The 17,957-nt window shown below is 43.0% G+C and overlaps 2 protein-coding genes across 2 annotated transcripts; both read right to left on the reverse strand.

Moving 5' to 3' along the window:
- Positions 1-8,597: 8,597 nt before the first annotated feature.
- Positions 8,598-11,764, reverse strand: hoxa1a (homeobox A1a). The gene is made up of 2 exons (XM_035762099.2): positions 10,686-11,764; positions 8,598-9,740 (listed from the first exon to the last, which is right to left on the reverse strand). Exons 1-2 carry the CDS (start codon positions 11,299-11,301, stop codon positions 9,370-9,372), a joined length of 987 nt encoding a protein of 328 aa, XP_035617992.1. The 5' UTR covers positions 11,302-11,764; the 3' UTR covers positions 8,598-9,369.
- Positions 11,765-12,503: 739 nt separating this feature from the next.
- LOC118375518 (homeobox protein Hox-A2a-like) lies at positions 12,504-17,668 on the reverse strand. Its single transcript, XM_035762108.2, has 2 exons — positions 16,988-17,668; positions 12,504-16,325 (listed from the first exon to the last, which is right to left on the reverse strand). Exons 1-2 carry the CDS (start codon positions 17,349-17,351, stop codon positions 15,562-15,564), a joined length of 1,128 nt encoding a protein of 375 aa, XP_035618001.1. The 5' UTR covers positions 17,352-17,668; the 3' UTR covers positions 12,504-15,561.
- Between the last annotated feature and the right edge of the window lie 289 nt (positions 17,669-17,957).

The following is a 17,957-nucleotide window of genomic DNA, read 5'->3' on the forward strand; positions in this document are numbered from 1 at the left end:
GCTGTATCCCACCTGGCCATGATTGGGAGTGCCATACGGTGGTGCGTAATTGGCTCAGCATTGTCCTGGTTTGGTTGGTGTAGGCCGTCATTGTAAATAGGAATTTGTTCTTAACTGACTTTCCTAGTAAATAAAGTTTTTTTTAAACTGTCCAAGTAGGGTTGTAAAATGTTGGTAACTTTCCCAGAATGTCCTGGTTTTCCAGGAATCCTGGTTGGAAGATTTTCAGAATCGGGGGAATAAGCAGGAAATCTGAGAATATTCCAACCAGGATTTCTAGAAAAACTGAAATGTACAACCCTATCTATACCTTGTGTGAAGTAGTAGATGTAACTGGACTAGAGATAACTAGAGTAGCTTTTTTTTCAACTGCATTTCCAGCCTAATGCTACATCGCACATTCTACAAGCAACATCAGAGAGACATAATGTCATCTCTCACACTCTTCCTCTCTCTCTCATCACCGTTCTCTCTCTCTTTATTTCTTTCTCGATCATACTGTCAATCCCTCCATCGGCTCAATCCCTTAATCGGCACCCGGAGACCCACATCTGTCGATGGTGGAATTCAGTTTGTCTGCCACTCAGAGGGGAGGAGTCAATGGCTGCCGACGTGCCAATAACCAGACTACCCTGAGGAGTTCTGTCTGTCTGTCTATCAGCCTGTCTCTCTCTCTATGTCTGTCTGTCTGTCCGTCTCTGTCAGTCTGTCCATCTGTCTATCAGCCTGTCTCTCTCTCTCTCTGTCTATCTGTCTGTACATCTGTCCATCTGTCTATCTGTCTATCTGTCTGTACATCTGTCCACCTGTCTATCTGTTTATCTATCTGTACATCTGTCTGTCCGTCTCTGTCAGTCTGTCCATCTGTCTATCAGCCTGTCTCTCTCTCTCTGTCTATCTGTCTGTACATCTGTCCATCTGTCTATCTGTCTATCTGTCTGTACATCTGTCCACCTGTCTATCTGTTTATCTGTCTGTACATCTGTCTGTTTGACTTTCAGGATCTGGGCGTATGTCATTGCATCATGTGGGAGGTGTGTGTGTGTGTGTGTGTGTGTGTGTGTGTGTGTGTGTGTGTGTGTGTGTGTGTGTGTGTGTGTGTGTGTGTGTGTGTGTGTGTGTGTGTGTGTGTGTGTGTGTGTGTGTGTGTGTGTGTGTGTGTGTGTGTGTGTGTGTGTGTGTGTGTGTGTGTGTGTGTGTGTATATACAGTGCTGTGAATAAATATTTGCCCCATTTCTAATGTTCTCGACATTTGTGTGTTTTCAACATGAACTGCTCGCTTCAAGTCCTGCCACAACATCTCAGTTGGGATTAGGTCTGGACTATTTGTTGCTTTTTAGCCATTTTCCTGTGGACTTGATTGTGTGTTTTGGATCACTGTCTTGCTGCATGACCCAGCTGCACTTCAGCTTCAGAGCTGACAAGGTAAAAATCTGTTGTTCTGCCACTGAGCATGGCAGTTAACCCACTGATTATGGCAGCCAAGGTCCTGAGGCACCAAAGCATCCCCAAACCATCACACTACCGCCATAAGGTTCTTACTGTGGAATGCAGTGTTTGGTTTTCGCCAGCCATAATGGGACCGATGTTGTCCAACACGTTATACTTTTGACTCATCTGTCCATAGAACATTCTTCCAAGAGTCTCGATGATCATTCAGGTACTTCCAGGGTTTTTTTGGCAAACTTGAGTTTGCTCTATTTGGAAGAGATTGGTCCCATTATGTCTGGTGAAAACCAAACACTGCATTCTACAGTAAAAACCTTATATCAAAATTCCTCCACGGTGAGGTGAGAGACTGATCAACAACTACAGGAAATATTTGGTTGGAGTCATTGCAGCTAAAGGTGGCACAACCAGTTATTGAGTGTAAGGGGACAATTCGTTTTTCACACAGGTGAATAGGGTGTTACATAACTTTGTGTGTGTGTGATAACCACAATCAGTTGTATTGAGGGCCCAAGGGCCTATTGCTGTGGGTGTTTACTTGTACTGTTCAGTGTGTGTGTGTGTGTGTGTGTGTGTGTGTGTGTGTGTGTGTGTGTGTGTGTGTGTGCGTGCGTGCGTGCGTGCGTGCGTGCGTGCGTGCGTGCGTGTGTGTGTGTGTGTGTGTGTGCGTGCCTGTGTGTGTGTGTGTGTGTGTGTGTGTGTGTGTGTGTGTGTGTGTGTGTGTGTGTGTGTGTGTGTGTGTGTGTGTGTGTGTGTGTGTGTGTGTGTGTGTGTGTGTGTGTGTGTGTGCGTGTGTGGTATGTGTGTATTTGTGTGTGAATACCTGTGTACCTTCAGCTGTCCTGTCCCTTTCACACTGTGATGGCTGCTGATGACGTCATATCATCCCTTTATCACAAGTCCCTTCTTATCATCATCTGATGACTCTTCTTCGGCTCTCTGCCTTAAGAAGGGAGCAGAAGTGAGGACAGACGTCTGACATACCTGATCACAGAAACACAAAGTGTTGTTTGATGATTTCTTCATAACATAGGTAGGCCTATAGGTTAATGTATTCAAGGTGAAATAGATCCACAAACACATACAGACAGACGCACACACACATAGTGAGAGAGCGAGCGAGAGAGAGAATTTCAATGGTGGATGTCTCAGATCTGTTTAGCATGTTCAAACATCACCTCGGGCTATTCTTGTCATTGAGCACTAATGCGAAACCCCAAACTGTTTATGGAGTATCATTTGGAGACACTATCCACTTCACAACATTGATTCATGTTGAGAAAAAAAAGATAGAAACGTTTTGGGAAGAAAAACTGGCTCTGTGCTGTCTACTCCCCAAAGGAGTCTTCCTTTGATAGAGAAAAGTCTGAAGAACAGAAAACTAAATGGACAGATTCGTGATAAATAACGTTTCAAACTTGTGAGAGGGTTTTAGTTTACAAATGGAACGCATTAAGTTTAACAAATTGTTGAAAGAGTGTGCGCGCCAGGCCGAATGTCCGCGCCAGCCTGCCTCAATCACTCTTGCGCAGACGACATCGATAAACACAACTGAAGTCCAGAAAGCAAGGCTTGCCGGGAAAACGAAGAATCAAACAAAGTTAAAAACTGAAGTAAACCGTTGAACGAATAGATATTTATTTTTGTTGCTAACAATGCATTTGAGAGTTGCATCCATCAGACTCATCTGAGAAAACTTTATCACACACAGTAGTATTTGGTTCCTGTTAAGATGATTTAGTTATGTTTTTAGCAAGTGCATTTTGTCAGATAATATAACAAATAGGTGTACATGTTATTGAAAATGTAGTGGTTTGTGCTATTTTTTTTATTTCCACAATGTTAAGCATTAACTTCTTTGAATAAAATTGAAAAGGGGAGAGAGAGTGCAACCTAGAAATTGTAGGGCCTATATCGGAATTGCATATTATAACATTCGTTTATGTATTGGTCTAATCATTAGGTTACAAATGGTTACAAAAACAAATGACAAGAAAACGTTTCTAGAGACATTAGCCTACTATTACTATGATCTTAACGATCCAGTTGAAATAGAAAAAAAAATGAAATTACGATATTATATTAGACGCTTCCTCAAATAATTAGTTTTGGTCTAAAGCATTCAATTAATCTAGTTTACAAAAGATAATCAAAAAATAAACAAACGAAGTTGTTATGGCAAATGTGCTAATTCCGATTCAGTTGAATCAGTTAAAACCACTTGTTGAAAGTTAATATCATTTGATTATGATACTTTTACCGCCGGAAAAAAACCGGTCGGTTTGGAAACGAGAAAAATGATAACATTAGGCCTTCCTAGAATATATCAAGACAAATAGAAATAGTCCCGAAATGTTTAGATTTCACTTGAAAAGTTCATGTGAGCACTCAAAAAGTGTTTTTACATTTGGATAATAAAATGTTGCATTACATCCTCCAATGCTCACGTTGTTTTGCACAAATTGTCCTTCCTGGTCCAAATCCAGGATACACGATGAAATATTTACTCAATTTCATAATCTACGTCACCTCCTTATGTCAAAACTTTTAAACATCTATTCCCCCATCACAAGGCCGTAATTGTTTACGTCAGACATCTATCATCGAACACTGTTTATCCGCGAGCCTAATGGGTACCATCAACTAGGCTTACACAAGAACACCACGTGAGCAGATTCTACCCGCCGGTGTATGACCTCAGAATCAAGGTATGTTAGAACATCTTTTCACTGACTAAAAACGTGAATTATACCTACAACAGATGTGTCCTGCTAAAACCGAGAATGAGTATTTCTTTGTAGCTAGATTGTGACTGTGTTGTTTGCCCAGTGTGGTCTTTAAACTTTTGTTTGGGTTTCGGGCTGCTGTGACAAACAGCCTCGGAGAGGAACGGTGACCGCGGAATGACCCCGAGTTTTCTTTACTTGGTGTTTGTAATTCAAGCCTCATCACCCTGGTACCCAGAGTTCATACGGTGTTCGTCGCCCTGGTACCCAGAGTTCATACGGTGTTCGTCGCCCTGGTACCCAGAGTTCATACGGTGTTCCTCACCCTGGTACCCAGAGTTCATACGGTGTTCGTCGCCCTGGTACCCAGAGTTCATACGGTGTTCGTCGCCCTGGTACCCAGAGTTCATACGGTGTTCGTCACCCTGGTACCCAGAGTTCATACGGTGTTCGTCGCCCTGGTACCCAGAGTTCATACGGTGTTCGTCGCCCTGGTACCCAGAGTTCATACGGTGTTCGTCGCCCTGGTACCCAGAGTTCATTCGGTGTTCGTCGCCCTGGTACCCAGAGTTCATACGGTGTTCGTCGCCCTGGTACCCAGAGTTCATACGGTGTTCGTCGCCCTGGTACCCAGAGTTCATACGGTGTTACTGCTGGTGTGGGGGAACGTTCAGTGGTTCCAAAGGCCTCGTGTAGGCTACAGAAAGAAAGAAGAGAATAGCGGATAGGCTTCATATAGACAGACGGATATGAAACTCCAGGCAAAAACGACACATGTTGGTAGCCTATAGCCTACAGCTGGGTTCTTTTGGTAAATATTATGTATTTTGAATTCAATTGAATACAGGCCTAGCATATATATCATAAACTGACATAGATGTGGATCATAGCATGCATCATAGATAGAACTGCTGTAGAGCAGTTGCTAAAGATAGCCTACGTTGACTATAGTAGTGAGTATAGTAACGTTGAGTATAGTAACTCTAACCATAGTAATATCTGATAGGTTGTCCTAATATTGTAATATTATTGCATGAAATACATTTACAATTTAACCATGGACCAACTATGAAGCATGAAGATTATCGAATGAATGTTGCAAGAACAACGTTTTATTTGAAATAGTATTGGAAATTATATTTTCTGTTTTGGCCATTTATTTTGGATAAAACTCGAACATTATAGTATAAATGTAATTTATTTTGAGATTCAAATTGTTAAACTACAAATAAATAAATAAATAAATAAATAAATAAAACCCTGTTTGTGGACTAATACTCTGGCACAATTAGGTGGACATGTTTTACAATGACATACATGTATTTTCCAATAGGCCTGTGTTAATACATGTCCTTATTTCCTTGTGCTTCCTGCGTTATTGGCGTTTTAAATAAGTCTACACAAGTAATCGCATTAATGATTTCATAAGCACGGCCCTGCATGGTGACGCAAACGATATAGAGACAGACGCCAGCTCTCTATCCTCATGGCAAACAGAAAATATAATACCAACGGTCATTTTGTAGATATTGATTACATTTCGAAAGATTCAAAACCAAAACAAGGCTCTAGGTTTATTTTTAAATAATATTGGACACATTTGTGGAATTAAATGTTATATAAAATGATCTCTGAAAATTAATACATTGTGATCAATTGGCATTACTGAACATTATCTTGCACATTTGTATTATTTCAAATAAAATATTTGAAGCAAGGAAAATAATTGTTTTTTAAATCATGTGAAACAATGAGCTCATTTTGGAAATGCTACAGGCTCAACATTGGTGTAACATGTTATTGTAATTTAACATGCAAATAGGCTATTCACTATGTAACATTCAGTGAAAACACGTGTCATATTAGCAGGTCAGATTTTGAGCAGAGAAAACGAAAAGTTCATTAATTGAATATTGGGAACGTTTGATCACATATGGACCATTGTATGTAACATTTAAGAAGAATTGTGTTCACGAAAATAGCATATATTTATATCTAAATAACATGTATATTTAAACTGTGTATACAGCTTAGGGCCTCAACCAACTGGTAGGCAGGCCAATGTTTGAAAGTGGCTAGACGACCGACAAACATGACTGGCCTGGTCTATCAACCAACACAAATACCAAACCCCTGATGAACATCGTTGTTTATATGTATGACTATTTATAAAGAAACGCCCCTAGTATTCAGGAATGACGGTGTCTTTCAGGATTTTACCCTCACAAAAAAAGTAAAATTGGACAACAAGATGCCAATGTCTAATCAAACAATCATTTTTTTTGTCCAAAACGGATCAGACGGTGGCCCAATTTCAAACCAATAAGAAGAATGTCTATCATTAGAAATAACTAAACGTTTCCCAAACTCTCCACGGAAAAAGAAACGTCAGCATCATTTACGTTGCTAGTCCAATCGGTTCCGGCTATCTCCTGAGAGCCCGAGCTAGCTGGCGAGGCCTAGCGCACAATAGCAGCTCTCTCAGATGGATTTCAACCTCGAGTTCAGCTAGCAGACATGTTTTGCTGTGTTCAGAATAAGTAACAATTCTTTAAAGAAAAATCTCTCGTTTTAGACCAGTGTGTAAACTTACTGTTTTGTGGCAGCTTGAAACTCATCCAATTCATACCAATATTTGCCTTTACCACTTTCCAACAGCAACTAACCAAATATTCATGGTTGCAATCCAAATATAAAATATAAAGGAAAAAGGCAGGCTAAATGGAACTGTGGGTGTGTTCGGTGTGAGAGTGGTGAGGACGGTGAATTGGCTTACTATTTTGGTTTATTTTCATGTCATATTCATATATTTATTTTCCTCAATGGGAGCTATTGAAATGAGGAACAATAAAGGTGTAAGTACCAGCCCACGTGTGTCCAAATAATACACACTAAACCCAGTCAACATTTGAAAATATATAGGTCCGCTGTGTTTGTATGATTGTTTGATTCAACATCGCTAATGGGAGATGAAGCACAAGTAGTCCTACCGTAGTCCTTTGTTGTTGAAACTGTGTGTGTGTGTGTGTGTGTGTGTGTGTGTGTGTGTGTGTGTGTGTGTGTGTGTGTGTGTGTGTGTGTGTGTGTGTGTGTGTGTGTGTGTGTGTGTGTGTGTGTGTGTGTGTGTGTGTGTGTGTGTGTGTGTGTGTGTGTGAGAGAGAGAGAGAGGGAGCTCCTGACTTCATTGCTGACTTTATACTCTCCAGTCATTATGACAGACACGCATCTTCCCGTATGACCACTTACATGTAATGCATGAACATATTGACATTTCTCTGTATTTATTAGACATAGGCCTACATCTATCTAATAGATCAATGGACATAGGCCTACATCTATCTAATAGATCAATGGACATAGGCCTACATCTATCTAATAGATCAATGGACATAGGCCTACATCTATCTAATAGATCAATGGACATAGGCCTACATCTATCTAATTGATCAATGGACATAGGCCTACATCTATCTAATAGATCAATGGACATAGGCCTACATCTATCTAATTGATCAATGGACATAGGCCTACATCTATCTAATAGATGCCTCTATTTGTCCTTCTCAATGTGGACAGGGGATCCGAAAGCGCATGACTCCCATCGCACACCGTTGGTACTTGACACGTCATCTAGCACATTGCAATATTTGTACCTGCACCTTATGTACTGCCGAAGCCAAGTCTCTGCCCATATTCAACCGTGGATCTAGAGCAACCGTTCAGACGTATCCTTTCCCAGCCTTATGCCGTCAGGGGGAGATGCCACACATCTCTGGTACCTTGAGGAGCCTGACAGACACACCGAAAATGACAGGAGCAGAGGGGCTCATCCTTGTCAATATCCTCCTCTCTATGTTTTAATCTATTACCTTTTTTTGTCCCTTCAATAAGCCAGCAGCTCGATAAGGTTGTCATCGCGAATGCCACTGACGTCTGCGCTCTCATCCCCTCCGTGGAAAAACATGCCTTTATTATGCCAATAATGCTTTAACCCGTGGGACGGGAGTGCGCACGGCTGCATGCACTGACAACGTTTAAACTGGAACACATAAAGCCCTATGCTGGAGAGATAATGACGTTGAACTTCGGACATGAGAAACCTTAAGCTATTGTATTGTAGTCGATTACTATAGTCGGGTCATTCTCAGAGGCCTGTAATACAGGTACACTTGCAATGCTATCATATAAGAATAACACTATTGTAGTAGCATGTAGGGGCATATGGGTCATGTCTTCCACTTTCCACGGGTCTCCTTTGACAGAAATGGGCTCTGTTCCATTTTGACGAGAGATCCAAATTTGAATGCTTGGTCATGCATGGTGAGAAAAAAAGGCCTATGATCATCCTTTTAGCCACAATAAACATACATCCAGAAAATGTCGTAGAGGCAAAAGCACTTTAATACACATATTTTGACCCGTAAACATCGCGCTGAAAAACCCTTTACATGTGCTCTGCTCGAATAAATAGTAACAGACAAGCCTTATAAGACATACGTCATCATCGGTCTCCAAACTGATAAAACTCAGTGTCCAATCAAGTATAGGCTACATGAAAGCTTGGCGTATCATGCAAACCTCACACAATACATTCAGATTGACACTCGCGACACTAGGATAGTACAAACACAGGCTGGAAACACAGGTTTGAAAATGATTCGGGAGGTATTCTAAGAATGTGCCAGCAGTGATTCCACACACAAGAGTTCTCCTGGCTGATTGTGCGTAAAACACAACTCCTAGTGCAAACAGTCTGCGAAAGTAGTGCTGCACTGTCTAATGAATCAATCTGGCACACATGAGGTATTTGTTTCGTTGTGCAGCTTGTGTAGGTTATAAATCCAGCTCGTTGTGGAGCAATGGTACACTCTGCAGCATTTGGCTTGGGAAAGTATCCCATGTGCACTATGAATATTCTACACATGAACGAACAATTGGAATAGAAATCTGACATATTTGAACTCACAACTCCATGAACTGGTCAGATGTGTTACCCTGTTTAAACCACAAATTACAACACACCATAGATGAACCACGTAGCCAGGACAATAGCCCAATCTCATTGTCTCAAAATCCCCCAAGTAGTGCATACATTTTTATATTTACCTTGTTCAAATTCATTTAATCTATCCGAATTAGGACTTGTATATTATATTTACTATATGTAGACCGTTGCCACGCGGCAAGGATTCTTTAGCTGGAGGAGTATGGGTCAACCCCAGAGGACACTGTTGACGAGGCTGGAGATGGGGTGGAGGGGGCGGAGAGGGACTTCTCAGATCCAGCTGCTTTTTCCGGGCAGCTATCCCTCGCGTCTGACACTGCGGCATTGGTGGGCAGCAGGCATTCCTTCTCGCGCTTCTTCTGTTTCATCCGGCGGTTCTGGAACCAGATTTTGACCTGAGTCTCGTTCAGCTGAAGCGCTGCCGCGATCTCCACGCGCCGCGCGCGGGTCAAATACTTGTTGAAGTGGAACTCCTTCTCAAGCTCGGTGAGTTGTTTGGTGGTGAAGTTGGTCCGGACGGTGTTGGACTGCCCCCCATAGCCATACTCCCCTGATCTGCCTGTAGAGGAATGAAGGGAGAACATGAGGGCTACCTGGAGGTCAGGACGAAATAAAGGCCAAGGAAGTTGGACAACTGACACATTTCTCCCAACCTATGATCCTTAGAAATCGTGTGCCATGCACACATGTTTGGAAAGGTACTGTCATTTTTACGCACAGTGGTTTAAATCCACCTTTTTGATCGCCAGAAGTTAACATAACTAAAAGTAGTTCAAATGTATATGTTCAAATGTACAACAATGTAAACATTGCCACAATTACTTTGTGACATGTTAATTTTCACGCATTCAACCTTTCATGCATGCTCAAATCACTTATGATGACATCAGTGGAATGCTTCGTTACTTTGTATTCAATATTTTACGAAAGGCAAACAGTTCATCACCGTTTTCACGCGTCATGCGTGGGTATTACATGCCTGCTTAGATGTCCACTTTCTCCAACACCCCAAAATGTTCCATGCATTCCAGATATCACAGCCAAGACAAACCAGACACCATACCAATAGCTTACCAGGCCTACAACTCAGGCTTACAACTGGTAATTATATATGGCCCAACACTTCAAAACACGTCCTAAAGGAGAGTTTGGCCAACTTGAGAACTGAATACCATAGAACTGAATGCCATGTTGTTGCATCTAAGAAGCGTTCCATAATGTCACTCACCATGCGTAATTTGGATACGATCTATGTGGCGTCAGAATGGCTGCCATGACATTGTGGTGTTGTGTCAGCGTGTCATTGTGAAATCATATCTATTTGAAACTGCAATGGCCAAACCTTCATCCTCCACTCTGCACTTGGGTTACTTCCTCCAAAATGTGTCTTTACTACACCTGTTCCAATAATAACAGGCGGCCAATCGATCTATTACTCACACTCTACATTTGGGTTTATGAGAGGTGCATTCATCTGTCAACTTATGCATGGTACGGCACCCACCTGTCTTGGGCGGGTTCCTCTTCACTTTCATCCAATCGAAGGTCTGTGCGTTGGAGGCGCTCTCGGAGGACAGGGGCGAGCAGCACGAGTCAAGGTGGGCCGCGTGCAGGGGTGACAGCGGGTTTGAGCACCCAGAGAAAGGAGGCAGGTTCGCCTGCTCGTGCCCGCCACCATAGGTGGCGTGAGCGTACTGGAGCTGACCCAGGGGCGCTCCCCCGTAACCTTGGCGATGCTGCGGTACCATGGACGAGGAAATGTTGCCGGAATACATTAATGGGGCGCACTGGGGGAAACCCGTGGCCGAGTCCACTTCCTGGTTCAGTGCGTAATGGTTGTAGGTGGCACAGAAGCCCTGGGGTCCATAGCCCGAGCCGCAGGCAGGATGGGCCCCATAGGCTAAACCCAGAGAGCCAGTAGGAGTCTGGTAGGACCCCGTTTGGTGAGGGATGCCATCCGGGGAAGACCTATTGGGCATGAAGCGCTCATCCGCCCCACAGTTGTTCACGGTGACTGCGCAGGACTGGAATGTAGTAATTCCGTGGTCTGAGTGGAAAGCCCTGACTGAGCAGGACCCGCCGTCGCCGCTCATCACAGAGTAATCTAAGAAGCTGCTCATTGTAGCATTGTCTCAGCGGGACTGAGACCGTCCACAAAAGGCCCGGTCTTCTGAGGAATCTCTCCTTGTCTCACCCTGGGTGACCGTGCCACCTTACCGGTTCCCTGCCTTATCAGATAAGGGAGGGGGCAACACAGGGCGATATCAATGAAACGGTGGGTGGTCACGTGGACCGGGTCAGCCAGTGAGCTGTCCCCTTAGCTGTGACAGATTGGTGTCTGAGTGGGTATTTAAATTCCAAGCGCTCGTCGATCAAGGTGACGTGCTTCGGCACTAATGTATTGGCCGAGCAAACAATGAGCCCGAAGGCAGACACCGCAGACAGCGCTCAGGTCGCATGTAGAGCGGGGAACAGCAAATACGGCATCTACTCTATAGCCTGCCCAGCATCGGATGACTGGAGAATAGTTATAGGCTATCCCAGACCCTCCAGGAAAATGACCTACTCTGTTTCTTCAGTATGCACGAGGTAAGGTGGCATTTCAAGATGAACAGGGGGATATGGAAACATAAATGAATGTATTTTGAGAGAGAGAGAGAGAGAGAGAGAGAGAGAGAGAGAGAGAGAGAGAGAGAGAGAGAGAGAGAGAGAGATAAGAGACTGTGTGTTAATACCATCAGCTGGTTGGCATGGAGACGTGAGTCCCTCTCAACTGCAACTTACCATACCCGTGGGCCTATTCAACAGGATTCAACGTGCATTATGTTATTTCACTAGATTGGGGTCTGTATACATCACTTATGTATCAAGGACTTCCCCGTCGTTTGACCTCATCTCTGCATTTATAGAGGGACAGAGGCATTGTAGGGTTTAGATTTCTTTGAGGCAGGCTAGCTGAGCCCCACGATGATATTTGAAGACCACAGAGTTGACCCATCACCAAGAAACATAGTGACACAGTTTTAATAGTGTTGCTCCAAAGGCCAGTCTACAGTGTAGGTTCCTCTCGTGATCAAGTGATCAGCTGATTTAATATTGTGAGGTCTGTGTTGTAAGGCTCCTACAGCCTGAGGAGAAACTGCTGCTTGATTATCCTGTTATGAGACCGTTTGAGAAATGAATGGTGATGAAATATACTGTTGCAGAGAAAGGGTAAAATATAGGGTGACTGGTACTCCCAGTCCTGGTGCTAAGCTCTCTCAATTGAATACAAACTGATTTATTGGCATGGGAAACATGTTTACATTGCCAAAGCAAGTGGAATAGATGACAAACAGAAGTGAAATAAACCATCAGAAATGAATAGTAAACATTACACTCACAAAAGATTCAAAAGAATAGAGACATGTCAAAGGTTATATTACTGGCTATGGACAGTGTTGTAACAATGTACAAATAGTTATTCAAGTAGGGGTTTGTTCTTCAATGGTTGCTCTTTGCTTGTGGCAACAGGTCACACATATTTCTGCTGTGATGACACACTGTTATTTTACCTAGTATATATGGGAGTTTATCCAAATTAGATTTGTTTTCAAATTCTTTGTGGGTCTGTGTAATCTGAGGGAATTATGGTCATACATTTGACACGAGGTTAGGATGTGCAGCTCAGTTTCCACCTAATTTTGTGGGCAGTGGGCACATAGCATATCTCTCTCTCTCTATCTCACACACACACACACACACGCACGCACGCACGCACGCACGCACGCACGCACGCACACACACACACACACACACACACACACACACACACACACACACACACACACACACACACACACACACACACACACACACACACACACACACACACACACACACACACACACACAAAACCCAAGTCATAGAGGCTCCATCATAGTCACAAACTATGTTTTTATATAACGTCACAAAGACATGTGACATGATGTTTCAAAATCAGTTGCAAGCTGAACTGTATGATCATTGTTATCGCACACAGATAGACACATATCAGAAGGGCACATATCACACTCACACTTTAACATAGACAGAGAGAGGACGAGGGTAGAGTGAGAAGAGGGGGAGAGGGGTTTGCGCCCCTACTGGATGATGAGAGGACTGTATGGCCTAGTGTCGGTCATTCTTACAACAGCCTCTTTTCCTTCTCAGCAGTATTTCCCCCGCGGTAGTAGATTAGCTCACATTGAGCTTCTAGAGCACAACCCGTATGAACGCTGATAGGGCCTATCTTACATTTAGCATAAATAAGGACTGACACTACAAGACTCTTAATTCTAAGAAATGCAAGAAAGTATCACACTCCTTCCTTACTCTTCCATTTTCTCCCTTCATCATCTCTCTCTCTACAACGGTGCACACAGCCTAGCCCCTAGTAGTGCGTGGGCGCAGCATTGAACGTTCCAGAATACGCTTTGTGCGAACATGGAATGGGGAGAGAAAAGGCGCATTGTTTCGGAATGATTTCGTTACCAGCCTTTGGAAAGGAAAGCCCGCGTTGGATCAGAGTTGTATAGCCTAGGTTTATATAGCAGCTTTCCTCTTCGCATATGTGCATAGCCTATACACGCCCACTGCCAGTTTGTTTTTAGGAAGTTAAATATTGGCTAAATGTCACTCCAGTTAAATGTAATAAGGCTATGCACTTAACTTTGCAATGATACGTTTTATGATCGATCCATGCTATGTAGCAACCGGTGGTTAGTATGCCCACAAGCATAAGCATTTTGAGTGGTGTAGGAATGTAATCATTCTACTCAAATTTCATACAACTTGCACAGTGAAATGGTCAATACACACATTTCTCCAGGACTGTGGATAAATATATTTCTGCAAGAACAAAACACATTTATAGCCGAAAGCCATTTTGCCCTAATAGATTATTCTTATGAAAATCCCAATTTAACCAAATGTATTTCTTGGCATAGGCCTACACTGTTCCCCAATCATTAAATGCATTAGAGCTACTATTTTTAGAAAATATAAAACGTTTCAAATGAATACTAATGTATAGGCCTGCAGCAGCCTGTTTTGAAATAGACTACTAATAGCACGAGGGGTGACATGATTCTGCTGCCCGCTTCCCTGCACGCTTGGAGAGCCCGCGCGCTGTATTTGAACAGCTATAAAAATGAATTATTACCAAAAGCCTACAAAGCTTCCGCGTTTTTGGCTTCGAATTGCGAATCCCATCCAAAAACATTTTATTTGTGCGTTATACATCACAATTGGTCTCTTTGATGCCATTCTTATTAATGACGGGGTTTGATTTATGAGCTCGGAAAACATGGCGGGAGCATTTGCCTCCCCATGCACCCAGCACTGGGAGCTCGCACTACAGGGAGCCATGCTATTGCTAGCCTACCATGTTTACAATTCTACTAACTTTACAACCAGAGCAAGTAAAAGAGGACATTTGTTCAAAATATACTGTAGTAGGTAAGCTTATGGAGTCTGTTGTATAATCGCCTCTGAGTTACATGAAATTGGACCAGAAAAGTTTTCTAAATAGTTTCTGATTCAAAATTGTAAGATGATGTTTTTATTCCCCCAAAAATTGAACTAATATAAACTTAATTCTCGAATTCCACCGCTATTTACATCTGTGAAAATAATTTTAAAGGTGCTAATTTGAAATGAACATAGACAGAATACAATCTCAATGGCTCTAAATTGGTGCATTGAGATTATTAAACCTCATCGATGAAGATTTGTGTTTGTTATTTTTTATCCCAGGAAATGTTATGCTTACAATATAATATAAACCAGGCATTTCTTAGAATTACTATAGAATTCATACTCAGAGATCAGGCTATATTGGCCTGCTTTCATCAGACTATTTTGACTTGCAAATTAACGATAGTAAATGTGTATTCAGGATTAACTCATTAACATGTAATCGATTGGTTATTCCTCCTTTCTATTTTTTGGACAAATATATATTTGATCGAAATTACACTTTACACTTCATAAAACGGTTTGGATAATAATAACTGTACACAATCTTGCAATTTCCTTATGGTAAGTCAGATTTATTTCTAACAAAAATCGTAATGGAATTGTAAGCTATACAAAAATAAAATTACCAGAATTCATATTATTGTGCACCTTTACACAAATTGGATCTTAAGAAATCAATTTGTTATTTTAATTACAAGCCACAATTGTATATTTGTCCAGACTCTTACCTTGAATTAATCGACTAATCAATTAATCAATAAAAATAAAATGTGCCGATCATAGAGGCCTAAAAAAACACCAAAATTAAATTCATAGTTAAACCAGAGTTTGGATTCTTTGAATGTTCCGGTTTGAAAGTCTTGTTCTATTTGTGATTGATTTCAATAGCTCAGATGTTGCAAGTCGATTGTAGTTAGTGACTCCGAGAAAAAGTAGAAGCTGTCCGTAGATATGTCCAGATTGTCCACGGGGCTGTCCAGGGATTCTGACAAACTAGCCGAAGCGGCATCGGAGAGGTGAAGGCAAGAATCCGAGGAGAATACTTGGAAGTCGTGTATTGACACGTCCAGGGCCGCGGGACTACCGCCATTGTCCGGGCCAGTTGCAGAGCCTATTGTTGGCACGCAGCCTGGAACAGTGGGTGACGGGTTGAGAAAATGTTTCAGATTTTTGTCATTGCTGCTCAGTGGCGAAACTGTATAACTTTGGGCCTCGCCATTGTGCGGACCAACATTCTGGAGCTGCTGGGAAGAGCTCAGCGAGTTATGCTGAAAGGAGCAGGCCTCTCTTTCCATAAGGGCCCCGGTCACTGTATTGAGGCTCTGCTCAAACAGCGAGCCATCATCCTCCTCGTCGTTGCTCTGGATTCCGTCCCCGGCGCTCAGTCCTTTCCCTTCGCCATTGTGGTTCTCCTTGCATTGGGTCTGCCTCTTGTGCTTCATCCGGCGGTTCTGGAACCACACTTTGACCTGCCGCTCGGTGAGGTCCAGCAGGGCGGCTATCTCCACCCTTCTCGGTCGGCACAGATACTTGTTGAAGTGGAACTCCTTCTCCAGTTCCAGGAGCTGTGTGTTGGTGTATGCAGTCCTCAAGCGCCGGGAGCCCCCTCCCCCTCCTCCTCCACTTTCTAGAATCTCAGGGGAGCCTGAAACAGCAGCACATAAACCATAAGATTAAGAAGCATTTCAACATGAGCAACAATTACTTGATAATGCACATATTACGCCCGAATAGACACAAACCACCAGAGAGTAAGTAGCCTATTCCACACAGTGGCCACTTCAGCAAAATGGCCGCTCATTCAGAGCAGCATCCAATGCATCCCTTTACCCACAAATATTATTGCAATATGGATGTTGATAAATAAATGCACACTATTACAATAAGTCCTATAGTGCACCATATGTACCTAATTTCCCCTCAAACTACAGCAGAGAGAGAAAGCGGTAGTGTAGTCCAGGCCGGTGTAGGCTAGCTGATATACTAATGAATGCCCCAGCTGCCCCGCACCGCAACACTAGTCCATCACTCTTCATTACTGTCACACATCAGAACTCTGGCACTGCTCGGCGAGGAAGGACAGCGTGGAAATCAAATACATGATTTTAAATTACTTACCTTTTCCCAAACTTTTAGGAGAAGTAGAGTAAAAAATATGTTGATCCCAATGCGTAATTGTGAACAGGAAATTAATGTCGAATATGCAACTTGGTAATGACTAGCCTATTACCACTCCTTCAGGTGCTTAGAACGTGCATTCTGCATAAAAATCTCGACACTTTAAATTGCCCCATAAAAACCACCCACCTTTCGGGGAGAAGCATACAGGTCCAGTCGTTATGGCTGTCGCCGTGGAAGTCGGCAGGTGATTCTTCTTGGAGGCTTTCTTCTCTCGCATCCAGGGGTATTCCGGGGGTAGGGAGGCGGTGGGCAGCGGGCAGCATCCATCCGGACTGAGTCTGGGCCGGCTGTGCCTCGGGTGGCTTCCCGGGTTGAGGCTGGGAATGGTCTGCTCAAAAGGAGGAGGAATCAGTGTCGAGCGTGAAAGCGTCGAACTCTTGATTGATGAACTTTGAAATGAATCACCGACAGGGGGGAAAGATGTCAGGCACTCAGCAAGCGACGGCTGACTATTGATAAAACCGCTCTCTCGCTCGAATTCGTAATTCATCTCCGGTCACTGCGAGCCGGGGAAAGTTTGCTGCGTGTATTTTTATTTGTCGCGGCTCAATGAGAAATATATACTTTTTTCAAATTCACTGATTACGGCCGTATGGTGAACGAGCTGCTATTAAACTATTGAATTCATGGAGACAAGGTGGAAATTGGAACGAACTGCCTGTCACATGATTACTTCTGCCCAATGACAATTTGGGGTTTAATCAAAAGAAGCCACTGTCTGCTTGATTGATCTAAAAACTCTGGTAAAGAACGCCTCGTCTATGCGGGGAAGGCTGTTTTTATTTACACCTTTGTCTCGTCCCTTAACCCCCCAGTCAACTCCACTAAGATATAAATGTGTTTTTAGAATGGCCGCCTGCGCGCTGTGACAGGGAAGTAGCTACACTTGCTCGTTCTTTTCTGGTGTTGAGTATGTCAATAGAGAACGCCCCGCGCCACGCAAATCACGCAAATCACGCCAATAGCTAGCTACATGCTATGCCAGCGGTCATTAGCAAATTTAGCCATTCATGTAGAGTTCAGTCAGGGAAAACACCGCAAAAACTAATACTGAGGGCTCCTGACAGAAACAAGACCCAACAATCCAATGTGTTCC

Source organism: Oncorhynchus keta, chromosome 19, assembly GCF_023373465.1.
Source record: "Oncorhynchus keta strain PuntledgeMale-10-30-2019 chromosome 19, Oket_V2, whole genome shotgun sequence".
NCBI lineage: Eukaryota > Metazoa > Chordata > Actinopteri > Salmoniformes > Salmonidae > Oncorhynchus > Oncorhynchus keta.

Bases quoted from the DNA above. Each gene is read 5' to 3' on its own strand.
- hoxa1a (XM_035762099.2), bottom strand. From the start codon at position 11,301: ATGAGCAGCTTCTTAGATTACTCTGTGATGAGCGGCGACGGCGGGTCC. The intron at 9,741-10,685 runs GTGGGTGCCGTA...ATTCCTCTACAG, and splicing joins GAGGAACCCGCCCAAGACAG to GCAGATCAGGGGAGTATGGC.
- LOC118375518 (XM_035762108.2), bottom strand. From the start codon at position 17,351: ATGAATTACGAATTCGAGCGAGAGAGCGGTTTTATCAATAGTCAGCCG. The intron at 16,326-16,987 runs GTGGGTGGTTTT...CTGCTGTTTCAG, and splicing joins TGTATGCTTCTCCCCGAAAG to GCTCCCCTGAGATTCTAGAA.